Here is a 26188-nt window from a genome sequence, read left to right as displayed (position 1 = left end):
CCCGGAAAAAAATCACTAAGCGGAAGTGAAGGCCGGGGCCTGTGTTGAGAGTTGAGTAGTTGATGTGAGCTGCGATAGAGAAAAAAGTCGTCTGTCGTATTTGTGGAGAGTATAGCTACGAAGAAAAGGGACATTTGTCGTTAACGGTAAGCAGTTATTTTGGGTCTTCTTTCCAAAGACAGTTGTTAAATTAGGCAGACATTTTCACTGCTGGCCAAACTAACGTTAGCTACGGTACGGTTGCTCGCTAGTAGAGTAGTCTGTCATAATGGTATAATGTTGCTGTAGCTGACTTGACTTATTACTTGTCAGGATAACTAATGGTAGCTAGCAACTAATAATACCAGGAAGTTGTCATTCATTGGGTGTTTGATTTAGCTTCTGAGTATAATGTCAATACACGTAGCCTATTCTAGTTGCTCATATTTTAAGTTAAGCCTAGCCAAGTTTTAGCAATTGCGTTAGCTGTCGTCCTGTGCTGATGGACATTATGTCGTTGCCTACAACTAATTAACTCTAGTCACACTATGTAGCGGCTGAACATCATCTTTCAGTGATATGATACATATAGTTGATGTAGTTAGCGTATTTTGGAAATTGGCTGGCCCTCAAAAGCAAGTTAACTTGGTGCGTTATCTAGCTAGCTGGGTAGCTAGTTGACTATTAGACTAAGACAATGAGGTGTGTTAGATCTGGTCGTTTTTATTTCTTGCTACGGTTACTTGCTAGCCTTCTACTGGCAGTTGACTGAACTTGCTAAGGTCATAAACGATCCGTTATGGTTGCTATTAGACAACGCTGCCAACTTCATGTAAAAACATACGTTGGATATTTACTAGCACACCGAAGGTTCCGCCAGTTCCATAAAAAACATTGCATGGACGCTCATCAAGGGCACCTGTTTAAATTGTTTTTTTTAAAGAGCATTTTAAACTGTCCATGGTTAAAGTAGTGAGAAATAGATGTGCTTGTTGTTCAGATATGTAAGTGTACCCCACAATTGCAATGGTCAATTATTTGGATTTATTCATTTTTAATAATACGCTTATTTCCCTATTTGAATAGAACATGTTAGCTAGTGCATTTGAACGAGTAATGAGTGAAACACTAATTACAGTAAATACACGACTTCTTATTTATTTTGTTACCTCATTGGTATCTTAGAAGTCAAGTTTATAGCTATCACTTTCACGCGATCAACAGCTTAAAACAAATCAATATCTGGTACCCAACTTTTGTGACTAATGGTTCTAATGGTTATAGACCTTAATACACTGCAGGCTTTTTGTCTGGATCAAAACAGGTCTTAGGTGATGGGTTGCCAGGAAGCCGGCTCAGGTGAGGTGATGTTGGCTTGTCACCCCCCATCTTAAGTCAAATCTTAAACCAGATTTCCTAAAATTCTAAACGTTTTCCCATGGAGCTGAGAACAACAAACATTGCACATACGTTCAGTGTTTTAGAAGTAGCTTTTCTATGTAATTATTATTATTACAGAATCCTCTGACAGTAGCCTATCAGCAAAAATTACATGTCAGTTTGTCCATGTCCAATTATATAATTTCTATTTATATGCAAGCATCAATCACCCAAAGAAATCTGAAGTTAATGTTTTAAGCTAATGTTTAAAAGAAAAATTAGAAATCTAAAAACCATTGAGTTCCTGAGATATTCCTGATGCCGGTCCATCTACAGTATCCATTTGCATTGACTTGTAGTGTCCTCACTTGCTTTTGACACTAGCTAATTGTATTCCAGTATCGTTCAGCATGGGAAGGGGAGAAGTTCTTATTGTTTAAGTTCAGTCTTGTAGACGTTAGAGGCAGGATTCTACACATTGCCTCTTTACATTTTTTTTTAAGGTGCTCTTATCCAGAGAACTTGTTGATACATAGATGGATAAGTTAATTTTAAGTATAGGCCAATTCACTATTGGCGTATGCTAATCAAAACAGCTGTAATGTCATTAGTCATTTGAAAGTGTTATGTATTGAATGGCTTGATCAAGTGCCATTTATTACAAAACAAAATGTTTATCAGTCCGTTCCTATCCAGAGTAGCCTAATCATACAGTAAGTCCAAAAGGCTACTTGTTGAGAGAAAACATTAACAGGTCTGAATGTTACCTGCCATGTCTTAGTAGGCATGTACTCTGTTTAGAAATCACCTTTGACTGTTAATCAAGACATTACTTTTGAGATTGGTGTGCTAGATTGGCAGCGCAGGATCTGATCATCTACCTGGCTAGTATTCTGATTTATTTTCATTTATACAAGAAACATTTGCTTTTAAAGTTAAGAGTGCACAGTACCTGCCATTGTGTCTCATTAAAAAAGCATGCTAGAGAGCAGTTCAAGCCGCATAGAACCACTGGGCAACAGTGCTTGCATTTCCAACCTCTCACAACGTAGGCTGCTGGGTATCATAGCATTCATTTGTAATGCTCGATTTCTACTGGTCTGTGTGAATAAAACAAATGAGTTCCTATTAGGGCAAAACGCCCAAAATACCAGCCTAATGTTTTTTTGTTTTTCATGGTGTTTGTCTCTTTCGGATAATACAAATGTATAAATATGTGTCATAAGTATGGGTTTCCAGATCAAATCCCCAAGATGATCAATCTGTCACTCTCTCTGAGCCGGGCTGTAAATCCTAATTTACTGTAGGATTTCTTTTATTCTCCATAGTCTTCTTTTGATGCCAAATTAACCGCTAATGTGAGAGACCAAATAGCTCAGATTCCATTTAATATGGCACGTTTTATTCCAAGTGCCCGTGCCTTTTGGTATGCCTTATGCACTTACATGCGTTGATTGCAATCTTTTTTCTAGAACCCAACCCTCCTGGTGAATTCATAGATTAGGCCCTAATGCATTCATGTAAATTAACAGATTTTCCTTTTATGAACGGTAATATAGTAAAATCTTAAATATTGTTCAGTAAACTAGGAGAAAAGGAGGGGAGAAAAATAGTTTTTCAGATCATATGTTTTGTTGCCTAATATGGTACAGACTGTTAACTCGTAGAATTTGCGTTTTCATTGTCTTTTCTAATAAGAACTTCACACATTGCATTTGTTCCTATATAGCAGAACCTTAATTCTTGCATGTAACTTTACGCAAAAGAAGAAATACTCCGCCAATAATAATGTTGTTTGGAATGACAGGTTCCCTGTTATCATGTTAAAACAATATGTTCATAGAGTTGTAACCAACGTACACAGGCCTTCCAATGCTCTTTTAGTAAGTAAAGTACTTTTGTGCTCTAATAATTTAAGCATATTTCGGCATATTTAAGCACTCTCTTTTGGAACCCCCTTTAATTGCGGATGGCTAAACCACAAAAAAAAAGTTGACATTACAGTAGTTTTACTTTATTCATTTTTTTCACAGGAAAGAAACCTGACTAAGATTGTAAACGGTTAATCATTTTTTAAATAAAATTTCACTTCTAGGAGATCCCTACACATTATTTTGCAAAATATATTGTTTAAATGTCCAGTTTTCTATTATTTGAAATTTTTAAATGCGTGTAACGAAAGTTTTGTCTTTGTTTGTGCTACTTAAAATTTTGAAAGTGAAATGTGTATCGTCCCCAAATATCAGTCATTGGTCTCTAATAATCAGCATCAGCCCTGAAGAAAAAACATTGGTAATAACCCGTAGTTAATATTCTTTACTTTGAAATGCTCCCGCTTTTAGGATTCTTTGACAATTTTTTTGGATCATGCGTTGTAGGCCCGCTACTGCCTGTATGCTCCAATGTTTCATGTAAGGCATGAGTGATTGTTGTGATCACAGAGTTGACTAGCATATTTAGGGTAATAGTGGCAACATAAGGGACTAATAGATGACCATAACGGATGTCATAATGTTTTTTGTCCAATTAGTTGATTTACTCAACTACGGTATGCATAAGTCATGGTACCACAGATTTTAAGTTCAGTTCGGTATGATTTTCAAGTGGAAAAGAGATATGCAAAACATAACATTTAAATGTATGATGTTTTCCCAAACTGGCGACATTAAATATTCAGTAGGGTCCTCAAGATCTGGCTTGTTGTTTGTTTTCCTTTTATTTTTTACGTGTCTGCATAACATGTGTTTGTCATCTGAGATTCAGCCTTACTTGCATGATATATAGTATGCCTAGATTAGCATGCATGAAGATATGTCCTAAACCATAGTAAGCTAAAAATACTATGACGAAAGTTTCTGGATGGTCTACTATTTCAGCTGGACTTTCAAAATATGCTTGGGGTCTTTTTTTGGGTAATATAGACCCCTTGCATAGTAAAAGAGGGGTTTGCATGAGATCCCTCTGATGCTTTGGAAGCTCTCTGCAGACCATTGCTTTTGCTCTGAGATGCAACTGAGAAAAATGTCAGGAAAATCCTAGAACAGCTGGATTTGTGATTAATCAGTCACTTTAAATGATGGCAGGTGTGTAATGACTTCTATATAGACTTCTATACAGTTTGAATGTGATTGGTTAATTCTGAACACAGCCACATCCCCAGTTATGAGAGGGTGTGCACACTTATGCAACCAGGTTATTGTATGGTTTTCATATTTAATTTTCCCCCTCGAAGATTTCAGTTTGTTTTTCAATTGAATTGTACACATTATAGGTCACATTAAAAGTGGAAACATTTCTGAATTTATTTTTGTCTCATTCTTTTACATCAAAAAACCTGCCATTTTAATAGGGGTGTGTATAGTTTTTATATCCACTGTACCTCTCCACTCACATTAGTTTTCATCTTACGTTAGGCTTATCATTGTCAATATTGTAATTGCTGAGCCACAATTTGGGTCTGCACCTGGATGTGTCTTGTGGTATCATAAAAGACAGGCAAGTCAACTGTCTCTTAGCCTAGCTCTTGTGTCTCTCGGTCATGTTGCTTTTGTGTGAATGTGCCTAATTCTCTGATCTGTTTTTGTCACTGACTCTTCAAAGCTGTGACCTGGCTTTGCCTTTACTGCAGGTCATCTTTAAGTTTTATGGAACTATAGCAGGAGTTGGACCTTTTGAAACCAAGTGAATGACAAGGTATTTTTTCAAGCCTAATCTACTGACATGTTGTTGTTGTTTTTTTGTGGACCTTGACCTTCTAGAGTGGTGATACTATTTTGACTCACATGCAGGAAATAGCTTGGCCTGCATTTCAGTATTACTTGGTGACCCATTGAGTTTGTGTGACGTGGTTTAGACAACTTTTTTGTGAAATGTTCTTCACAGAATGGCGCCTTCGGAAGATGACAAAAAAATTCTAACTAATCCTAGACCTAAACTGGTGGGTGTTACTGTTCACAGAACTGTTGAAATGCAATTGAGTAATAAATTGAAAAATGTTTAGGGGTTGATGCAATCCTTTTCAATGGGTTATTTTGTTGACTCAAAAAAAGATGCCCCTTTTGACTTAAACATTCAGGGAGACACAAACTACCCTCAAATTGCCTACCCTCAATTGTGAACTTTAGCTTGAACCTTTGCAAGTGGGTTTGCCCATTTTTGGGTTCTTTTCTTTTTGTGCTGTTCAGTGATCAATTGGTACCAGACTTTTATAAGATGTCAAGATCAATTTATAATGGTCCCCATATTGGTGTAACTTCAGTACAGAAAAGTTGTAGTCTGTGTGTGCCCACATGAGCATTCAGTCTTCCTCATACCCAGTGAAGACACTCACCAACCTCACCCCGACCATTTATCTCTGCAGCTGAGGAGGTTCTTATCTTACTTTCACTTACACCATGCCCAAACCTAACGGCACGTTTGGTGTTGTAGTCTGTTAATTGAGTTATAAAATTAGGAAACAGTTTCTCTTATGTTTTGATCTTACTCTGTGGATCTTTGCTCCATTGACAAGGCTGTCATTTCTTACTCAAGTCAGAAATAGAAGGAAATGCTTGAGAGTTATAGCTTTCCTGCTTCATTATCTATTTCTGATGTATCCTGTTTTGAAGGTATTAAAACGCTGTGCCTAAACGAAACACACCTTACTCTAAGCGATTTTGAAATTCCTCATGAGATAAATACATAGTGAAATGCGATAAGCACCAATATCACATTTTCCCGCACAGTTTTATGGGGATTATGATAATGATATGATACTTTTTGTTAGTGCAGGCCAGACTGGACGGTATAGCTGCCGCTTAATAGCCTCACCCCGCCTTCCTCTCCCTTGCTTTCACTTCTTCTTGTCCACCCCTCTTTGGTTTCAGAAATGTTGATGTCATCTCTATTCCCATGTACCTTGTTGAGTTTGCTCTGCTTGGCAGCGTGTTGCACCACTAGGTCCATGATCTTGGTGACTAATTCCTTTTGACACTGACTGACACATCGGTAGACAATGGCTGTACATACATGGTCTGCAAATGGTTGGTGTGTCATTTGAAGAGCTTTACAGTAATTTCCCCTTTATGAATGTGGCTTTTACATTGGTTTTTGAAAACATTTTCAACAACAGCGGTTAATAAATGGGTGCAGCTGTTACACAACTTTTTCACAGTTGATTGCTTGATGACGTTGAGGTCTCAGAAACTCATGAAAAAAATTATACAAAATGGTGTTAAATGTTGGTAGTGCCCTATGGCAGATGTTTAATATTAATGTACAATGTATGTATGAGTCGTCACTTACCTTACGCAAAAGCCCCGCCTGTCTTAGTTACTGTTGCTATGCCTGTCAAGCTGTGCTTTTAATTTTTAATTTTCTAGCTGGGCTTCTTTGTAAGAGGCAACTACTGTATACAGCCAAGGATTGAGGGGAAAAGTAGCATCTTACTGGTCACTATGATTCTTTTTGGAGAAATATCTCTGTGATATCCTCCAGATCGAGTCATTGCAAGTTGCTGTGAAAGGAAAGGTTCACAATATTCAGATAAACAAGGAAGGGCACACTAATTAAAACAAGCATACAGATCTCAAAGAATGAGAAACCCCTCAAACTCATTCGACCAGCACAGCCTTGTGGACAAGTCATGCTCTTGCACTGCCGGGTCAGTTCTGTTTATATAGTTATTATTGAACCTTTTACCAGTCAACATTATCCTATCAATTTCAGCAGAAAGTCACCTGTTAAATTTAAGTGACAGTTAGCTAAATTAGTGGTCCCATTAGCACAAATAACTACAACGTTGGATAACATTGTTGTCTAATGAGTAATTATGGATAAATGTTGGCTAAAGCATTTCAAAACCCCAGTAGAAGTCACTGCAAATGACTCCCCTCTCTAAATGTTTCGGGTACCTGCTGTCAGATTTGCTGCATGCCGTGACAAAGGCATGCCGGTTTCACAGTTTTGAGCCTTCAAGACACCCCAAAGAAAAAACCCTGACAGACGACATGAGTGAAACCTCACGTATAGTAAATATGTATTCATTATACACTCACCTAAAGGATTGTTAGGAACACCAGTTTAATTTCTCATTAATGCAATTATCTAATCAACCAATCACATGGCAGTTGCTTCAATACATTTAGGGGTGTGGTCCTGGTCAAGACAATCTCATGAACTCCAAACTGAATGTCAGAATGGGAAAGAAAGGTGATTTAAACAATTTTGAGCGTGGCATGGTTGTTTGTACCAGACGGGCCGGCCTGAGTATTTCACAATCGGCTCAGTTACTGGGATTTTCACGCACAACCATTTCTAGGGTTTACAAAGAATGGTGTGAAAAGGGAAAGACATCCAGTATGCGGCAGTCCTGTGGGCGAAAATGCCTTAATTCTAGAGGTCAGAGGAGAATGGGCCGACTGATTCAAGCTGATAGAAGAGCAACTTTGACTGAAATAACCACTCGGTTACAACCGAAGTATGCCGCAAAGCATTTGTGAAGCCACAACACGCACAACCTTGAGGCGGATGGGCTACAACAGCAGAAGACCCCACCGGGTACCACTCATCTCCACTACAAATAGAAAAAAGAGGCTACAATTTGCACGAGCTCACCAAAATTGGACAGTTGAAGACTGGAAGAATGTTGCCTGGTGTGATGAGTCTCGATTTCTGTTGAGACATTCAGATGGTAGAGTCAGAATTTGGCGTAAACAGAATGAGAACATGGATCCATCATGCCTTGTTACCACTGTGCAGGCTGGTGGTGGTGGTGTAATGGTGTGGGGGATGTTTTCTTTTAGGCCCCTTAGTGCCAATTGGGCATCGTTTAAATGCCACGGCCTACCTGAGCATTGTTTCTGACCATGTCCATCCCTTTATGACCACCATGTACCCATCCTCTGGTGGCTACTTCCAGCAGGATAATGCACCATGTCACAAAGCTCGAATAATTTCAAATTGGTTTCTTGAACATGATCACTGTACTGAAATGGCCCCCACAGTCACCAGATCTCCACCCAATAGAGCATCTTTGGGATGTGGTGGAACGGGAGCTTCGTGCCCTGGATGTGCATCCCACAAATCTTCATCAACTGCAAGATGCCATCCATTGCTCAACAGATCCCTACGCTTTTATTGTATGCATCTGTTTCCAATGCATTGGTTTGGTGTTCTGCTGTATCACGTTGTTGCAGAACTGTTATGCTCTGTCACCTATCACTATAAAGCTGAGGTCATTGTCAGAATGTTGCTTTACAGAAAGTTTAATATGTGGATTAATAAGTTTACTTAAGTTTAGCATATTGCCAGCTTAAAATGAAATACGTTTTTTCTGAACATTGTGTGTTTAATTACTTTGATGTCAGTGCAGTGGCCCTTGAAACTTGGTTTTATTTTGTATCTGTGCTCGAGAAAGGCCCATAAAGACATATCTGGCATAAGCAGATATGTTCGTATTGGTCCATCCCTACCTAATTAAGATGTCTGATTTAAGGTAGCAAGTGGCACAGCAGTCCCACATACACAACAGCATGGTTATTAAGAGTTCCAGCTTCAAGGTTGTTGGCTGCAAACATAAATTGAGGCGACTCCGGGATGCTGGCCTTCTAGGAAGAGTTGCAAAGAAAAAGCCATATTTCAGACTGACCAATAAAAAGAAAAGATTGGCACAAGAACACACACTGGACATTGGGGGCAAAAATGGCCAGCATCCCGGACTTGCCTCTTCACTGTTGAAGTTAAGATTGGTATTTTGCGGGTACTATTTAATGAAGGACCTGTGAGGGGTCTGTTTCGTAAACTAGACACTAATCTATTTGTCCTCTTGCTCTGTTGCCCACCAGGGCCTTCCACACATTTCTATCATGATTAGAGACAGTTTGTGCTGTTCTGTGCAGGGCGTGTTACACAACGTTGTACAAGAATAGACGAAGTTCTAGAAAACGTTTTTTGTTTCTAGCCATTTTGATCCTGTAATCACACCCACAATTGCAAAAAAGTCTAGATACTCAAATAATCTAAAGAAGGCCAGTTTTATTACTACTTTAATCGGCACTACAGTTTTCAGCTGTGCTAACATAATTGCAAAAGGGTTTTCTAATGATCACATAGCCTTTTGAAATGATAAACCTAGCAAACACTACATGCCATTGGAACTAAGGAGTGATGGTTGCTGATAATTGGCCTCGGTACGCCTATGTAGATATTCCATTGGAAATCAGTCGTTTCCAGCTACCATGGTCATTTACATCATTTACAAGGTCTACGCTAATTCTGATCAGTGCTTTTCTGGTGGATTTTCGAAGTACGCATCCACACGTTTTGGGTCAGGGTAGACCCAAACACTTGCTGCCTGTAATATAGGCTACAGTAGCTATGGTACAGTGAGCCTTAACTAAAACTGTATATGGTTATATTGCGACTGTTTCTGGCATGGAAAAGTTCATCTTCAGTCTTGCTAGTAGTTGCTCAATTCTTATGATTATTCCTAAGAAGTTAGTAGATGCCAGTAAGCCTATTACTGGCTTTAACTTCCGACAATGTTAACTTCAGACAATGTTTAAGATTGGTTCAGCTGTGCTGTTTATTATTATGAAGTTCACTCCTGTCTTTAGAGAGTTGTACTTAGCCTGGTCACTGATCTGTTTGAGCTGTTTTCTGCTATAACACTACGATATGTAATTCGGTGTGAACTTGACAGGAAAGTGGATTAGTTAGTTGTATCTGACCGCAGAGCAGAAGAGGCTTATTAGCATACAGTATAAACGGTGACTAAGAGGCTACTTTTAGACTCGTTGTGGTTCGCTGTTGGGGCACTTAAAAGGTGCACTCCGGTCATATAATTGCCTATTTGATGTTTTTAAAACTTTGTTAAAAAATATATTTTTTTTAAGTCTTACCTTGTCTGAAAGTGTCTTTACCCTGCCTCTGACAGTTCACCCCCAAATAAAAATTAGGCTCACGTGTGCATCAGGTCGTTTGGAGAGGGGCGATGCGCTGCTCTTGCTGTCTGAATAGGCTAGAATCAGATGTCGCACATTTTTATTTGAGGTGGCGCAGTGTCAATTCGCATACTTCCCATACTATATAGTATGCCGGATTAAGAATAGTATGTTCCAAACCATAGTGCATTGGAAATAGTATGCCAATAGTGCCTGGATGTTCTACTATTTCAATAAAAATTACACATAAAAAGGGTTAGTCGATTTGGCACACTATATAATGTTGTCTAGCTAAATATTCAAACTTGGTGGCATTTTAATGTGCGACAGTAGTCAGTTTGATGACGAGGTAATATGTCCCAATACTGGCGTACTGGTTTACTATATACTCAACAGTACGTTATTTACCATCACCTGCACAGTACCTACTTTTGGTATGTAGTAAATGGTTTGCAAAATGTGACTTTTCAGCTGGAAACAGATGTCAGATAAACTGTCAAGTGACTGGTGTGGGAACATAATCTGTGTTACAGCAAGTACAGTTTTGCTATGGCTAGTTGAAATATGAGGTTAAGGATTTTAAGTTTGCCACAACCTGGCCAGAAGCTCAGTGCTTTCAGTGTTTCTTGCCACAATACGAGAGTTAACTCCCAGATTATGCTCACTGGCGTCACTGGTAATGGTCACGTTAAACAGGACTTGGACCTAGACAGATCCTAGACATTATTTGTGTATGATGTATGTGTGGCCTCAGTGGCTGTGTCTCACAAAGTGCTTGGATATCAAGATGACAGCAGAGCACACAGGAGGCTTTATAAATATTTCAGCAATGCCCTCCCTACATGCACGCGCACACACACACACACACTTTCACTCTGACCCACTTCGGTGTGGCTGTCTCCAGAGCCCATTACAGATGCCATTAAACTTAAACCATTAGCAGTTTGCTGCTTAGAGGCAGGCTGCTACTGTAAGCGGGAGCTGCTGCAGCCCTCCAACAAATAGGTCAGTCATACTACTATACCGAGTGTAGAGGAACCATTCTGCATAATCACTGTGCTCTTCAATGACCATGTCTGGAAGTTTTGGCTATGAAAGTGGATTGAAAACAGGACTTCAAAGATGTGATAATGATAATGCAACAATAGAATAATATGCCAGTCCAATTTGAACGGAAATATTTCAAAGCCTGCTAGTATGAGCTATTGCTTACAGCACTTGGAAATACTAGCTAGCCACTAACCGGCAAGCCATGTAACTACCCAATGCTTCCATGAATGTATGGTTCTTTTTCCTGATTGTTTATCAGTTGTTCAATGCATTTATTTAATTAATGCATTTTGATGCAAATTTTGATTTCCCCGGACCCCCAGGATGGTCCTCAACATGGTCTTCACTGCCATGACGAATAACGCCCTGAGGCAGTGTGTTGTAATGGCTGAGTTTTTTAGAATCCAATTATTCAAGTTACTTGATGAATTGTGACAGCACTTGTACTTAGTGATGGCCAAATGAGGCTTTTTTCGTGTTATTTTAGCAGCAGGATATTATGCTGGCAGCACTCAGATTTTCGTTATCACCATAAAAGCCATCATTGGAATTTATAAGGCAGTAAAGTTAACAATCTAGTCTGTAAAAAAGAACAGACATGAGCAACATTGGAACGGACATTGAACATAAAATATACCGACTAGATTGTTAATTATATTGCCGTATATATTTCAAGGATGGCTTTCATTTTGAAAATGAAAATCTTAGTTAGCGCTGCTAGCATTATATCCTGCTGTTAGAAGAACTCGAATGAAGCCTCGAATGACCATTGCTACTTGTACTGTAAAGATGTCTGTCGAAAAGGCGTCTCCAGAGTGTGATGCAAATGCAACCGGATTCAATTACTAAACTCCCCATCCTAGACGATTCTGGCCAGTTGCATATTTCTATTGTTATTATTTGTTTTAAATGATAAAATATAAATATGCTACTCATGGGCTGTTTGTGCCCAACCCTAGTTTAAAGGTAAAATAAAGATCCTAATTGGTCTTATTCATTTTGTTGCCTGTTCTTTAATTTATTGCAGTTAGGATTACTTAGTCAATTTATTTTCTGGCATAGAGTTGACCGGCTCTTTTTTTGACTGTTTATATATTGCCGTACTGGCACTAAATTGTTCCTCCCATAGGACCACCCCAGAGCTAATATAGGACTAAACCTGAAATTAATGTTCTCACCCGCTCACTCTGTTATGGTTTCTGAATCACACTTTCAGACTCCCACCCCCCCTATTCTCAAAGGTGTTTCCTTGTCATGGGAAATGTTTGTCAATGCAAATGGGTGCGGGGGTGCTTACTATCTCTCCCTGGGACAGTGAGGAAGGCGGACATCTTCATTTCCAGAGTCAGGCTGTCAGTGTTGGAGAGCCTATCTCACCTGTTGTTTTGCCTTGGAATGCCAAGAGGAAAAAATGGGCAAGAGTAATCATGTGTGCATATAATAGTAGTTACCTGTTTAGGCCTACACAACGACATTGGGCTTAGGCCATCGCAAATCTCTTGTTCTGTGTTCAATTGGTTATAACATTCTCTTGTTTGAAAAAGTTTAGTTATATTGTTGAATATGGGAATTTCAATGTAGAACCAATGCTGCTTCTCTCCTCAATCTTAATGCAACCTGGCCTCAAAGAATAGAACGAACAGTTTATCTGGGACACTAAAATGGGCAGGGATCCTGGATGTTAAGCACATATTTACTACACTTTATCCTCCGATTGCAGAACTAAGACATCCTCTGCAAACCAAAGAATTCAAAATGAATTACAGAATTCTTGGTGTTTATTGGCACATTATGAAGTTGTCTCAAACAGTAAAATAACAGCTTGTTGTTCAAGCGACAGTTGTTTTTTAAGGACTTTGTGAGGTTTGACATACTTCTGTCCTGCAAACCTGTCATACTACATGGGCATCTTGGTTTTAACAGACCTCAAATGTAGTTTCATGGTGTGATTAAAAACCACTAATTGTGAAGTAGCCAACAAGGTAACTTTGCAGTGGTCCTGGACTGGTTCTGACCAACATTTGTGTGCAGTTTGTCTATGAGAGACAGAAATTGACACATACGCTAATCGAATTGAAACAAGACAACATTCTCTAGGTTACAGCAAAAATTGTTACGAGTTCCATCATTTGAATGTTGTCTGCATTGCTGACAGACCTTTTATCAGTTATATGAAATTATGCTTCTTTTTACTGTCACTAGATGTTTGCATTTATTTTACAGTTAAAAGGTGAAAATGTAGTCTTCTAGTAGTTTTGTTACATTTTCCACGCTAATGTTGAATAGGAAACATCAAGCAATCGTTTATGATAGGGCCCTATTAAGTTTCCTGTCTCTTTCAAGGAGAAACTTACTGATGTCACACAGCATGATGTACGATTAGATTTTAACAGTTTCACACTATAGTGTTTTTCCTTTGGTCACTGTCAAGCAGTGTTTTTCCAAGTCTGGGTTGCGACCCACAGGTGGGTCAGGAGATAAAAATTGGGTCACAAATATGCTTTAATAATTATTTTGTCATTGGTTTTCTCTAATGATTAAATGAAGGTTATTGTTGACAGTACGCCTCCACAGCCACATGGGGCGGTATACTAAACTCAGAACTGTGTAGGTCAAGTTTACCTACATCAGACGAAATAACCACTATGTTGAACACGTGTTCCTTTCCCCAATGTGCTATTTGTTAGTAATATTATATTTTATATAATATTTCTTATTGTTTTCCAACCTTTAATTTCAGTTTCACATAGCTAGTTAAAACAGCTACATTGATCGTTTTGTTATCCGACAAAGAGCTCCAGCAGACCCGTGATACCACATTGAAAATACGTCACACGTACATGAAGTTATCGTCGTTCTGGCTCAGCATTGCATCAGAATATCCAGTGCTAAGTAAAGCAAGCATTTTGTTGCTTTTGCCTTTCACAACCGCTTACAAATGTTAAGTTTGATTTTCCACTCAGACAAAAATAAAGTACAGAAATAGACTAAACTAATATTGAGGAAAACGAAGCAGGCACTCCCGTCACATTAGCACCTAAGTTGTCTAATATTTGAAAAAAAGACATGATCTTGGTTATTTTGGTGATTTATAATGTTTTTATAATACACAGGTGTATGACTGTATACTGTCAATATTGAGAAGATGAATGTTGTGTTATTACTGATAATGACAATAAGAACTAGTTTTTTATTACTCCTACGAATAATTAATAATGATAGGAAAACTGTATATTTCATGTAATTTGGGTCGCAATAGTTTGTCATTTTGAAAGTGTGGGTCGCCGGGAAAAAAAACACTGCTGTAAAGAAAGACAGTGGAACTCCCTCATTGTCTAATTCGGTGGTTTTTAAACTGGGTGGCGCAACCCCTCGAGGGTTGCCAAAGAATGGGAGGGGTCGCAAGATGATTTTCTGTCTGAATGCATTAAACAAGATTTTTCTTTATCCACTAAATGTCGGCACTATCGGACAGATTAAGATATGGCTTCACCTGCTGAGTTAAAAATGAAATGGACCACCAACAATGTGTGCTTTTGGGTGATGTTCTGGCAAATGAGAGTTTAAAACCAGTCAAAATGTTGAGGCATCTTGAAACCAGACATCCCGATGAAGTTCATAAACCGTACAGTTCTTTCAGCGAAAGGAGACTTGACTGCTTGCACAAAAGACCGTAATATATGGGCAAGCTACCTCACCCACCAAAGGCCTAGCAGCTTCATATGAAGTAACACATACGAAGTAGCACAACTGAGTGCAAAAGCCACACAATTGGTGAAACCTTTATCCCTTCCCACTGCAATTGCAATGACAAGCGCAATGCGCGGTGGGAAGATAGCAAGTGCACTTAAGCAAATCCCCCTCTCGAATGACACCATCTCCAAACGCATTAATGGCATTGCTAGCGACATCAAATGTCAGCTCAGAGTGCAAGCAAAAACATTTAGATTTCTTTTACAACTAGTGTAGTTGTATCCAGTATAATTGTATCCATCCATAAGGATGTGTCGAATACCGCACACTTAATGGTGTTTATTCGCTACAGTCACAGATGGAAGCTCCATTCGGATCTGTTGCTCTGCGCTGGAAGGAAGGTGACATTTTCAACAATCTTAACAGAAACAGGATGATGGGCTGTTTTGGGAGCATTACATTGGCATATTCACGGTTGGTGCCAGAGCTGTGCAGGGAATAAAACAAAGGACTGAAAGCAAAAGTTGTATGTGTTGCGCCACAGGTCAAATTTACCGACTGCATTGTCCACAGGGAGGCCCCTGCTGCCAAGGCCATAGAGCCCGAGGTTAACCATGTTTTCCAAACGGCAGCCAAAATAGTGAATTATATTAAATCACACCCACTAAATACCAGACTGTTCTCACTTCTCTGTCAAGTAATGGAGTCTGAACACAAGTTCCCCCCCGCCCCCGTTTCAATGTAAGGTAGCTTTCACGGGCAAAGTCCTTACACGCATGTTGGATTTGCTGGATGAGGTGCGCATCTTCCTCAGATGCGCTTTCCCTCGCACAAGACCACGCTCACCTGAAATTGATGGCAAGCTCTGCGTACCTGGCAGGCATATTTGACAAGCTAAACACACTCGTCACTTAAAGGCCCCAGCAGTGATATCCTGACCCTCTCGGGCAAAAAAAGTTTCAGCGCTGGGCAGCTCCTGTGGAGAGGTGTCTTGTCATCCAGGTTGGACCTTTTGAATATCGGTTCCTCTTCCGCACTTCGACTGTGGTACTCCGGTCTCTAGACAGATCAGGCACTGCCCACAACCCACACCCATTGCACTGGTTTCAACATGACTACTGAGTTACTGGTTTTAGGCCAATGTTGTTGTTGTTTTTGGGGGGGGTGGGGGGGTATTCAAGAGTCATTATTGTCAATGCTTAATATTGATTGTGGTCATTCACTTCATAACACCTGTCTGCGTACGCTCATCTTTGAGGCCAGACGCCAGGATATTTCCTTAACTGCTGTGTTTGACTGTTGACTCTAAAGTAAATTTGATAAGAAGATTAGAAGGCTTGGCTTATCTTGCTGTCCAGGCCTGGCTTCATTTAAACAGACATCCATACCACAATGTAGGTTTCTGTGTCAGCTTTATGCCCAGCCAAACACTATAGTGTGTGTGTGTGTGTGTGTGTTAGGTCTTTCTATACTCATGGGGACCAAATGTCCCCATGGGGGGGGGGGGGGGGGGGGGGGGGTGAAATATTGAATCATGATTACTTTGACAAATATTGCAATATTTTCATCCATATTAAGCATGTTTGTTAGCACTGACATTCAAGCCGAAACTGAGCCATGCTGTTGTGTAATATCTTGGTGCCACTCGCTAGCTTGAAGCAGACGACTTCCTATATACACATACGCATGCATACATACATACCGTGGATATAAAAAGTCTACACACCCCTGTTAAAATGCCAGGTTCTGGTGATGAGACAAAGATAAATCATGTCAGAACTGAAACCGAAGATTTCAGTTTGTTTTTCAATTGAAATGTTCACACTATAGGTCACATTAAAAGTGGAAAAAGTTCTGACATGATTTATCTTTGTCTTATTCTTTTACAGGGGTGTCCAGTAGGACTTGGAATCAAAGTAACTTTATTTCAAACCAACTTTTCTTGTCTAACTGTTTCCAAGAACCTAGATCGTCCTGTTCTACAACAATCAAGTGTTTGTTTGAACATTACTATGGATTGACAACGCGTATAAACATGCATATAATAATTAACCTTGTATTTAAAAAGTATTATTTTTTAATGAGGAACCTGCCTATAAATATCACAACCATTTAAAGAGTGTTTGTTTTTCAGTGTGTAGCCCCAAAGTTTAAGATAGCAAACAGCTTTGGATTCTTTGTATTAAGGACATGGCTACTGGGGAACATATGCAGATTAGACTGTACCCTTGTATAATGCCATTGTCTCCTTGCCCTGAACACTGTTTGCTGTTAAGGCTAAAATAAATAATGAGCATACTGACTCTTATTCCCATTAACGTGGAAGTTGTAATACATTTCAAGCCTTTGTAAATTTGGGACTTTCCTTCATCTCCCGCAGGCGCCCTCTTCCTCCGGCCCCCTCGCTGCCAGGCCTTGACTCATCCACCCTTGCTCACCTTCGCCTGGCTCGTCTCAGCTCCAGCCCTCTGCTCAGCTGCAGTCCCCACCTCTACGCCCCACACGCCAGCCCACCTAGAGCGGCCTCGTCCTTCACCCAGTGCCTCTCTCCCCCCCCAGCGAAGCTCCGCTCCACAGCATGGCAGGTCGAGGAGGACCAGCGCGGACCAATGGCGCAGCGGCCAGCAACAAAATCTGCCAGTTTAAGCTAGTGCTGCTGGGAGAGTCGGCGGTGGGCAAGTCCAGCTTGGTGCTGCGCTTCGTGAAGGGCCAGTTCCACGAGTACCAGGAGAGCACCATCGGAGGTGAGAAGGGCATTGGGATCATGTGATTCCTCGGCATCAGTCATGCATTTTGTATATCGCACCTGTGCTTGTGTTGAGCCTCTGTTTAGAGATCACGTAGGATTAATGTACTCCTGTGTAATGGACTGAATATTTTCAGTGCCTTATTAAATGAGGCTAACCCTCCTAGCTATCAGTCATATAGTCAGTTCACAGTTCTCTGGAGCTGCAGAACCAGTTATTTCTTGGCAGCTGATCACCTTGCATTTGCAACCTGACCCACGCCTCTCACTGATATGAAACTTACTACAGTAAGTGCCATCTCTTGACTCCTGGCCACATACATTGTTTCACAGAATGCTCTAAACAAAACTCAAAATAGACGTGTACTAAGTACACTAATTGTAATCAGTTGTCAAAATTGACTTGACTATTTCTACGCTGAGAGGAGAGAAAATGGATCTCTCTGTCTCTCTGTCTCTCTGTCTCTCTGTCTCTCTGTCCGTCTCTCTCCCTCGGGTCTCATGTGCTTCTCAAACAGGAAGGAACTCCGTCAACAATGAGGTTTTCCTCTCTTGGAGGTTTTTGAAAATCTAGGAAACAGGAAACTTCAACTTGATTGGCTAAATGTGTATCAGTTCAGTAAGATCTCAAAAGTAAAAATCTCCTCCGGACAGAGAATATCAGCTGCAAAAGTTGTTTAAGGTCTAATGAGTAACTATTTATTTTCAACTACACCAATACATTTTTTTTTAAACCTACAAGCAGGCAAATGGTCCTTTAGGGTTTAGACATTTCCTTAATTAATTTTTTTCTTCAAACCCGCATACCATTTGTCCAGATGCATCGGGAGGGTGGGACTTGAGAGACAGGATGCTTGGTGCTTACACTAGCCAAAGCCTTAGGACGAATCAGCAGTATTTAACTTTTTTTTTTTTAACCTGTTGTCAGCTGCCTGGTCAATGGTCACAGCTGTTTGCCGAATGGAGCTGGCCTGCTGCACATTTTACTCAGTCATGTGACACAATGGGCTGAATAAGCAGAAAGCTTATGTTCCAGGGATTAGTCAGTAGCCAGCCACTCATTGTGTTCTCTTTCTGCCACACTCTTCTTATGTTTACAGTACTTCCACACTATTTCTTTTTACATTTACCAGGTGCTTTGTGCACTTTGATTTGATCTTGTTTATTTACATCAATGTTTGTTTCCTCACTCTCAAACATTAGAAGGCTACCAGTTCACCTCAGAGCTGGCTTTGTAGCTTCACAATTTTTCATTAAGCAGCTGATTATGTTATTTCCCCAACTGAGTCATGGCCTTGTTCTTTGAGGTTATAGTTGTCTTGTGGGGGTTTAATGTGCCATGTCAAATAGGGGCGGCTTAACCCTTATTACAGTAAAAGGATAAAAGGTTATAATTTTTTTTTAGCAGGCTAGACCTCATTTTCCAATCCAGTTTGAGGGCTGAAGCGTCACCCAGACAGTTGTTTTGGTCAAAGTATTATTATTTTTTATTTATTTGGGTTTCTTGATCCAATCTCAATTCATATACTGCAGTGGTCACACTCGTGAAAAAGAAATGCTTCCTACAATAAAATACATTATCGACACATACAGTATCACTCAAACGGTGCCTAATCCATGCTCTGCCCTGGCCTCAGAACCTATTTCTAGATCCACCATTGCAGGACTCCACAGTCTGGCCCACGAAGCCATGTTCAACGTTTCATCCTTATTTCAGGATGTGTAGAGAAGCAAGAGATGACATGTCTACTCCATTTCGTCAATGAGCGGAACAACACTGACTGGCACCTTCATCGCACGGATGAAACCACTTTTCCGGTTGTTTCCTGTGCGCTAGAGATGTTTGCAGTGAAGTAACAGTTTTCCCGAAAGGCTCCCCAAAAAGCATTTTGGCATCTTTAGAATTGTGTGCGGCAACTGCTTAGAGCGCAGTGTGTGCAGTATTTGGCTGGTGCCATGCAAGTCTCCATGTACGTCTCAGAAATTGAACTCTGACCGAATCAGTTGTCAGGGTAATGCTTCAACACAAAGTGGAAAATGAAGGTCTAACATAAAACAAACTGAAATATGCACTGAGCAATGAACCACACTTTAGAAAATGCACAGGTGAAACCCCTGCGTAGGGCATTCGAAATCCAACACTGATCAAAACAATAGAACTTCAGAACTAAGTTGAAGGTATGTCTCTTCCCTCCAGCGGCTTTTCTCACACAGACTGTCTGCTTGGACGACACAACAGTGAAGTTTGAGATTTGGGACACAGCAGGTCAAGAGCGGTATCACAGCCTGGCCCCAATGTACTACAGAGGAGCACAGGCAGCCATAGTGGTCTACGACATCACCAACACAGTGAGTGACTGCTGCTTGCAAATGGACTGACCTTTGGGCTCATTGCGTCTGTATGTACTGTATAACGTACCTCTTCAGTGGGGAAACTTCTGATGGATCTTGTGTATTTAATCAGATCCTTTTTTTTTTTCTTCATGATCACTATTTGTTTTATTTGTTCTTCTGTGCAGGATACATTCACACGTGCAAAGAACTGGGTGAAGGAGCTCCAGCGACAAGCAAGCCCTAACATTGTCATTGCCCTGGCCGGGAACAAAGCTGACCTGGCCAACAAAAGAGCTGTGGACTTCCAGGTAGAGTGGAGCTCCCAACAATTAGATGCTATTTGAAAACTGCGTGTTCTTAGGTGGCTCAATCGGCGGAACACAGCATTTATAATGTCACGAGTTCTGGGTTCGATTCCACTCATACAGAAACATTTATAAAAGGGTGAATGTAAATTGCTTTGGATTAAAGAAAAGGTCTGCTGAGCGGGATATTGTAATATTATAGCAAAAGGATATACTATACATGTTGTGTTCATAGTTTACTCTCTTCATATTCAAGAATACACAGAAAATCACCAAGCTTTACCTGCCCTCCTTTTGTCTATAGGAAGCACAAGCATATGCAGATGACAATAGTTTGCTGTTCATGGAGACCTCTGCTAAGACTGCCATGAACGTCAATGAGATCTTCATGGCTATAGGTATGTGTTTCCCAATACTACATTTAAGGCAATGAAGTGCCAGGATGTGTGAATGGTTATTACATCACTGCTACGTCCTGTTCTTAGGCACAACTCATTGGATACTAACCTTAGATGTGGTATGGTGGCCCTCAAATATTTACCCCTATGTCTTTTCCACACTTTGTGTAACAACATTCAATCAAAATGGCTTTAATACATTTTGCCACTGAACATCAAAAAGTAAATTATGTTGATGTGAAAAATAAAACTTTACAAATATAAAACAGAAAATCATTGATTGCATAAGTATCCCCTTTATTCAGTATATGGTAGAGGCATCTTTGGCAGCAGTTACAGCTGTGAGTCTCTTTGGATGAGTCTCTACTAGGGTGGCACGATATTGACAAAATGTGATATTGATCATGAATATTGCAATATCGATATTAATTGAGATATTCTTAAACATATGTAAAAACATAAAAGTTATTGGAAAACCCATCAAAATATCTTTTTAGACACGTTACTTAATCAACACCAAAAGCAACATCATTTTGAAAACAAAAACAAATGATCACATGGACACAGACTGCAAACTAGCTACAAAGGGAATCTGAACGCTGTTTGCTAGAGGAGTCTGTTTCAGCCTTTGTAAAGGTGCCTATTATATTTCATGGCAGCGCATGCATCATTTGAGATTTTTTTTTAATAGATTAAATCTCAAATGTAGTGCAAAGGTATTTTAGAAGCATTTCCTCTATAGCTAATATTGGATACTTATTTATTCTTTATCGCACAGTCTTCTAAACTCCGACTCCATTTAAAGCCAAGATGTTTATATTTATTTTTATTTTGGATTATACTTTTGTAATGCATTTTGTGACGTGGTTAAAAATGCCAGTTACAGTCTATCGCATAACTTTTTGGCCTCTAACGTTTTCTCTTCCATCTCCTGATGCATCTCTTCACAAAATAAACGGAATATTGCATACTTTCCACAACATTTTCGATTATGATACTGCGCAACGGGATATTGCAATAACGGTATTGAGTCAATATATCGTGCAGCCCTAGTCTCTACCAGCTTTCGGGGTTTTTCCTGACTGAAAAGATACACTCTGTGATATACTTGATACACACTAGAAAAAAGACACCTATTATAGTGTTAAATCTGTCCTGTTGTCCATGTCCATTTGAGCATCTAATACATTCTACAGTGTCCTCCCTAATAGCAACCAAAATGTAGAAGCAATAAATGTATTCTTAACATATTAAAATTTTACATATTTTATAATCATTTTTGTATATGTTTTACATTTGTAGGATTTAACCTTATGTGTTTTGTTCTCCTCTGCCTGTCCAGGACTAGTAGACATTTTATTGAATTTAAGTGCATCCAGTCTATAGTTTCTCCCGGGCTATTTTCCTTAGGCCTCAAAAACATTGGCTCCACAATACTTCTAGCACTCCGAGCATGTCATTCCCTATTCATTATGTCTGGGCCACCTGAAAACATGCTTCTACATAGTAAAGGCTGTACCGATTTATCTACTTTTACAATATCTACAATACTGCATGTTTTATTACTTGCAATTTTAAATTAGCAGCGTACGTCTTGCATTTAAGCATGTTGAAAATAAATATTATTTTGATCGCTTGGTGTCACATGCGCGTTATGTAAAAGTGTGTGTAGTACGGAATGTTTTTTTACACAAAACTGAAAAAGCGCGCTATGCAAGGGTGCGCGTTTTACACGGCTGTGTGCAATATGCGCTAAAATACGGTATATTTTTACACTGTATAATGCATTTAATGTTGTTGGGGACAGTAGCCTACATACCCTAATCTAATTGTCTTTTCACCAGTCATCTTTGTGTCTCGCAAAGTCTAAAAATCTGTGATTCTTCTAAACATCATTTGAATTGTTAACAAATGTTTGAATGCGGATTGGATATAGCTTAGGCGTTACATTTTATTTAAATATTTTGACATGCTTGGGTGTAAAAGAACTAGGATCCACTGGTTTGCCGACGTTACTCATCTCCGCGAGGTTGACAGGTCATTGACAGTAAACCGTGAAATCAATCCAAACGCTATATCTTCTATATAACCCTATCTGCAGATTGACCCACACAAGCCTATTAAAAAGAGTCAAATTGTGGGGGAAACCTACCCATCTGGCAATACTGCCAATATGAAAAAAAAGTTTCCTCCTACGGTCACATTCGCTGCAGTATATCGCTGGTAGGCTGTTTAGCGCATAAGTGCAAAATTATGTTTTACCATGCTGACACACAGAGAGATTTGCGGACGCTTTTGAGTTTAATATGCAGGAGAATCCCTGGCTTGGCACAATTGAACGCAAAAATGTATGCCCGTTCTTCTTTGCAAAATTGCTCCAAGATGTGCCTCCAAGATGGATGACGAAATTTGCTAACCAGCAATTTTCTACTTTCCACATTCTCAATTGGATTGAGGTCTGGGATTTGACTAGGCCACTCCTATGCCCGGGATTTGACTAGGCCACTCCCCCTGTGCCTTCATTATGGTTTTGGCCAGAGCATTGGCGTTCTGGAAAGCGAGTCTTCTCCCAAGTCTCAGGGTTTTTGCATACTTCAGCTGGATTTATTTTTTCTTTGCTGAATCCAGTTAGCCCTCTATCTTCACAAGCTGTCCAGGCACTGATGCAAAGCATCCCTATAGTGTATCCATTGTGTCTTACAGTTTTTATTCTGGATTTTGCTTTTGATGTAGTTTTTGTTAGGAACCTCCCATGGAGTGGTTTATTTAACCTGAGATCATGTGAAACACCTTGATTGCACGCAGGTTGCCTTCGTAAAACTAATTGACTTCTGAAGACAAATTGTTGCATCACAGCTCATTCATAGCAAAAGGCGGTTAATGCTTATGCAATCAGTTTTTTTAAATCCATTTTGATTTCATCTTGACTAACAAAATGTGGAAAGGTCCAAGGGCGTGAATACTTTTGAGATCCACTTTATTTTGTTCACATATCACAAACCCCTGACACAACAATATCTGCCGTGTATTGCACCAGTTTCAATAGCAGCAAGGAATGTATATGGCTTGTGGTAAAATGGCCAATCTGATCGGAGTATCCAGACACACTGCACGGGGTTGTGCATAAGAACAGCTCTTTGCTTGTGGTATATTGACAATGTATACCACACTCCCTTGTGCCTTATTGCTTGAGTTTACATATGATCCTGGAATGAATTGAACATGTTGAAATCATGATGGCCTCTGTTTCCTCCCTGTGGTTCTTCCTGTCCTCGTGTAGCCAAGAAGCTACCTAAAAACGATCCAGCTGGTGGAGCCGGAGCTGTTGGCCGGGCCCGGCAAGGAGTTGACCTGCAGGAAGCCGCTCCACAGGGCAGTGGAGGCAAGTGCTGTCCTTAGGGGAGACTAACACACTGAGCCAACCGGATCGACGCGCTAAGTAACCTGCAGTACCGAGCGACCAGCTGAAAAACACATCCCACAGTCAAACATCATACATCAACACCGGGCCCATCTAGCGATGAGCAAACCAGCTCACAGGCCAATCGGCTGTCATCCCACGACCCCAAGTTTCCAGTGATCCGACCAAACAGGCAGATGACACCATTATGACCAACGTAACGACCTACAGAACCAACTGTTTTAAAGGAGGACATAACGGCCCCATTTAGGGAGAAAAAGAAGAGATCAATCGCACTTAACAGACCCGCCTGCTCTTCTTTGTTTCTTTGTATTTCTGTAAAAAAAAAAAAAATGAAAATAACATCTGACGCAACTGGGAGGAATAATGAACAGGCTCTTCATCTGTTTTTCTCTGTCTGTCACTCTTGTCTCTCGCCCCAGTAATACTGCAGTATTTCAGTGTATTGCTTCTGTCACTCCAGCTCTAGCCCTGTTTAGTTCGGTGGTGGGTGCATGTCGCAGTTGTCATGATTTAATTTTGTCTTATTTCTGAATGTCACCGCGGAGTGTTCAGCTTCCTAACCCAACAAGGAGATGGGAGAATGGACAGTTATTTCCTTCCAGATAGAGCAGTTGTGTAGTTTAACTGAACTGTTGTTGTTGTCGTCATTATTATTGTCATTATTTTTATTATTACTTCTACTTTTTGGCACACATTTAACAGTATGATTTGAAAGGCTAGACCACCTAAGGATTTTCAATCAATAACCTGTGATATCCAACCATATACAGTGCATTTAGCGTCATTGTCACCAATAAGTCATTTTAGCATTAATGTAATGTTTTTGAATCACTCATATGCAAGGACAAAAGTGGAATAAAACATATAGCAAGATTTGTTTTCCTGACCTAAATTACAAATGTGTATTGAAAACATGTTGCTGTACTTGTATAATTATTTTCTTCAAACATGTAACCAATCAGTAGTTATTGTCAATGCAATACCTTCCCGATCTCAATATAATGCGTTCATCCTCAATTATTTTTGTGATGGAAATGTTTTTTTTTTTTGTTTTTTTTTATCGTGTCTGATTCTTTTGTTACTGAAGATTATGTGGTATTGAGTGCTCTGGTTCTGTCCTGTCTTCTTTTGTGTTATTTTCAGTTTATTTTCCTCCTTCTTTTTTTACTTTTCGTATCAGGGAGGGATTCCTTTGACCAGTGTTGTTTTAGTCGTCTGTTATGACATCAATGACTTAGCACAACAGTACCTGCAGCTGTCAATGCTCTGAGGTGGGGGAGGTAAGGGGAGGGCGGGGTTAGGGTTAGACAAAGCAAAACAGCAAATTGTAAATTTACCAATAAATAAGGGGGAAGGTATCTTACTGTCTGCCTGTCTTCTCATTTGTGGTATTGCATAGAAATGATTAGAAGACCTTACCAGTACAGCGTCTGAAAACGGTACTCATGATGACCTACAGTATCATCAAGCATCGGACACACCTGAGCCTTTCACTCCTTAACCGTCAGACAGACTGTCAATGTATGAGGTCTGATATCAACAGTCTCTGTTTACAAGACCGAAGGCAAACCCATGAAGTAACACGCACACACATCCGTTCTTGTTATATATATATGCTCACACACACTTTACTACCGCCTAATTTTACACATACCCCTGTTCCTATTTAAATATTCTAGTCTCCATTTACTTAGCCATAGTAATTGTATTATTTATATAGTTGCGACTTGCAGGGGAAAACACAAGCAGTTTGTTAGACTCTATATACCTTATGTTTTCTTTTATTATAATTTTTTTTTACATAAAACCAGAGAAACCTAACTGATAGATTGTGTCTCAACCACTGAGTTATTGAGCATTCAGTGGTTGACAGTTTCCAGTTATTCTGAAGTCTCTTGTCAGTAGCTCCTCATCATCCACTTAGAAGCCAGCTGGGCTCAGTGTGATACGTTTTCCCC

General features: G+C 39.9%; 1 protein-coding gene across 1 annotated transcript; it reads left to right on the top strand.

Annotated features, from left to right (window-relative positions):
- Positions 1-11: 11 nt before the first annotated feature.
- Positions 12-24560, top strand: rab5c (RAB5C, member RAS oncogene family). The gene is made up of 6 exons (XM_010874808.3): positions 12-146; positions 17404-17767; positions 19967-20118; positions 20289-20411; positions 20713-20806; positions 24087-24560. Exons 2-6 carry the CDS (start codon positions 17602-17604, stop codon positions 24203-24205), a joined length of 654 nt encoding a protein of 217 aa, XP_010873110.1. The 5' UTR covers positions 12-146; positions 17404-17601; the 3' UTR covers positions 24206-24560.
- The last annotated feature ends 1628 nt before the right edge of the window (positions 24561-26188 follow it).

The sequence above is a fragment of the Esox lucius genome, chromosome 11 (assembly GCF_011004845.1).
Source record: "Esox lucius isolate fEsoLuc1 chromosome 11, fEsoLuc1.pri, whole genome shotgun sequence".
Taxonomy (NCBI): Eukaryota; Metazoa; Chordata; class Actinopteri; order Esociformes; family Esocidae; genus Esox; species Esox lucius.
This window is presented reverse-complemented; position numbering and strand designations above follow the sequence as displayed.

Excerpts from the sequence above, each read along its gene's own strand:
- rab5c (XM_010874808.3), top strand. The coding sequence starts at position 17,602 with ATGGCAGGTCGAGGAGGACCAGCGCGGACCAATGGCGCAGCGGCCAGC. Across the intron at positions 17,768-19,966 it reads CCAGGAGAGCACCATCGGAG|CGGCTTTTCTCACACAGACT; the intron begins GTGAGAAGGGCA and ends TCTTCCCTCCAG. Across the intron at positions 20,807-24,086 it reads TGAGATCTTCATGGCTATAG|CCAAGAAGCTACCTAAAAAC; the intron begins GTATGTGTTTCC and ends GTCCTCGTGTAG.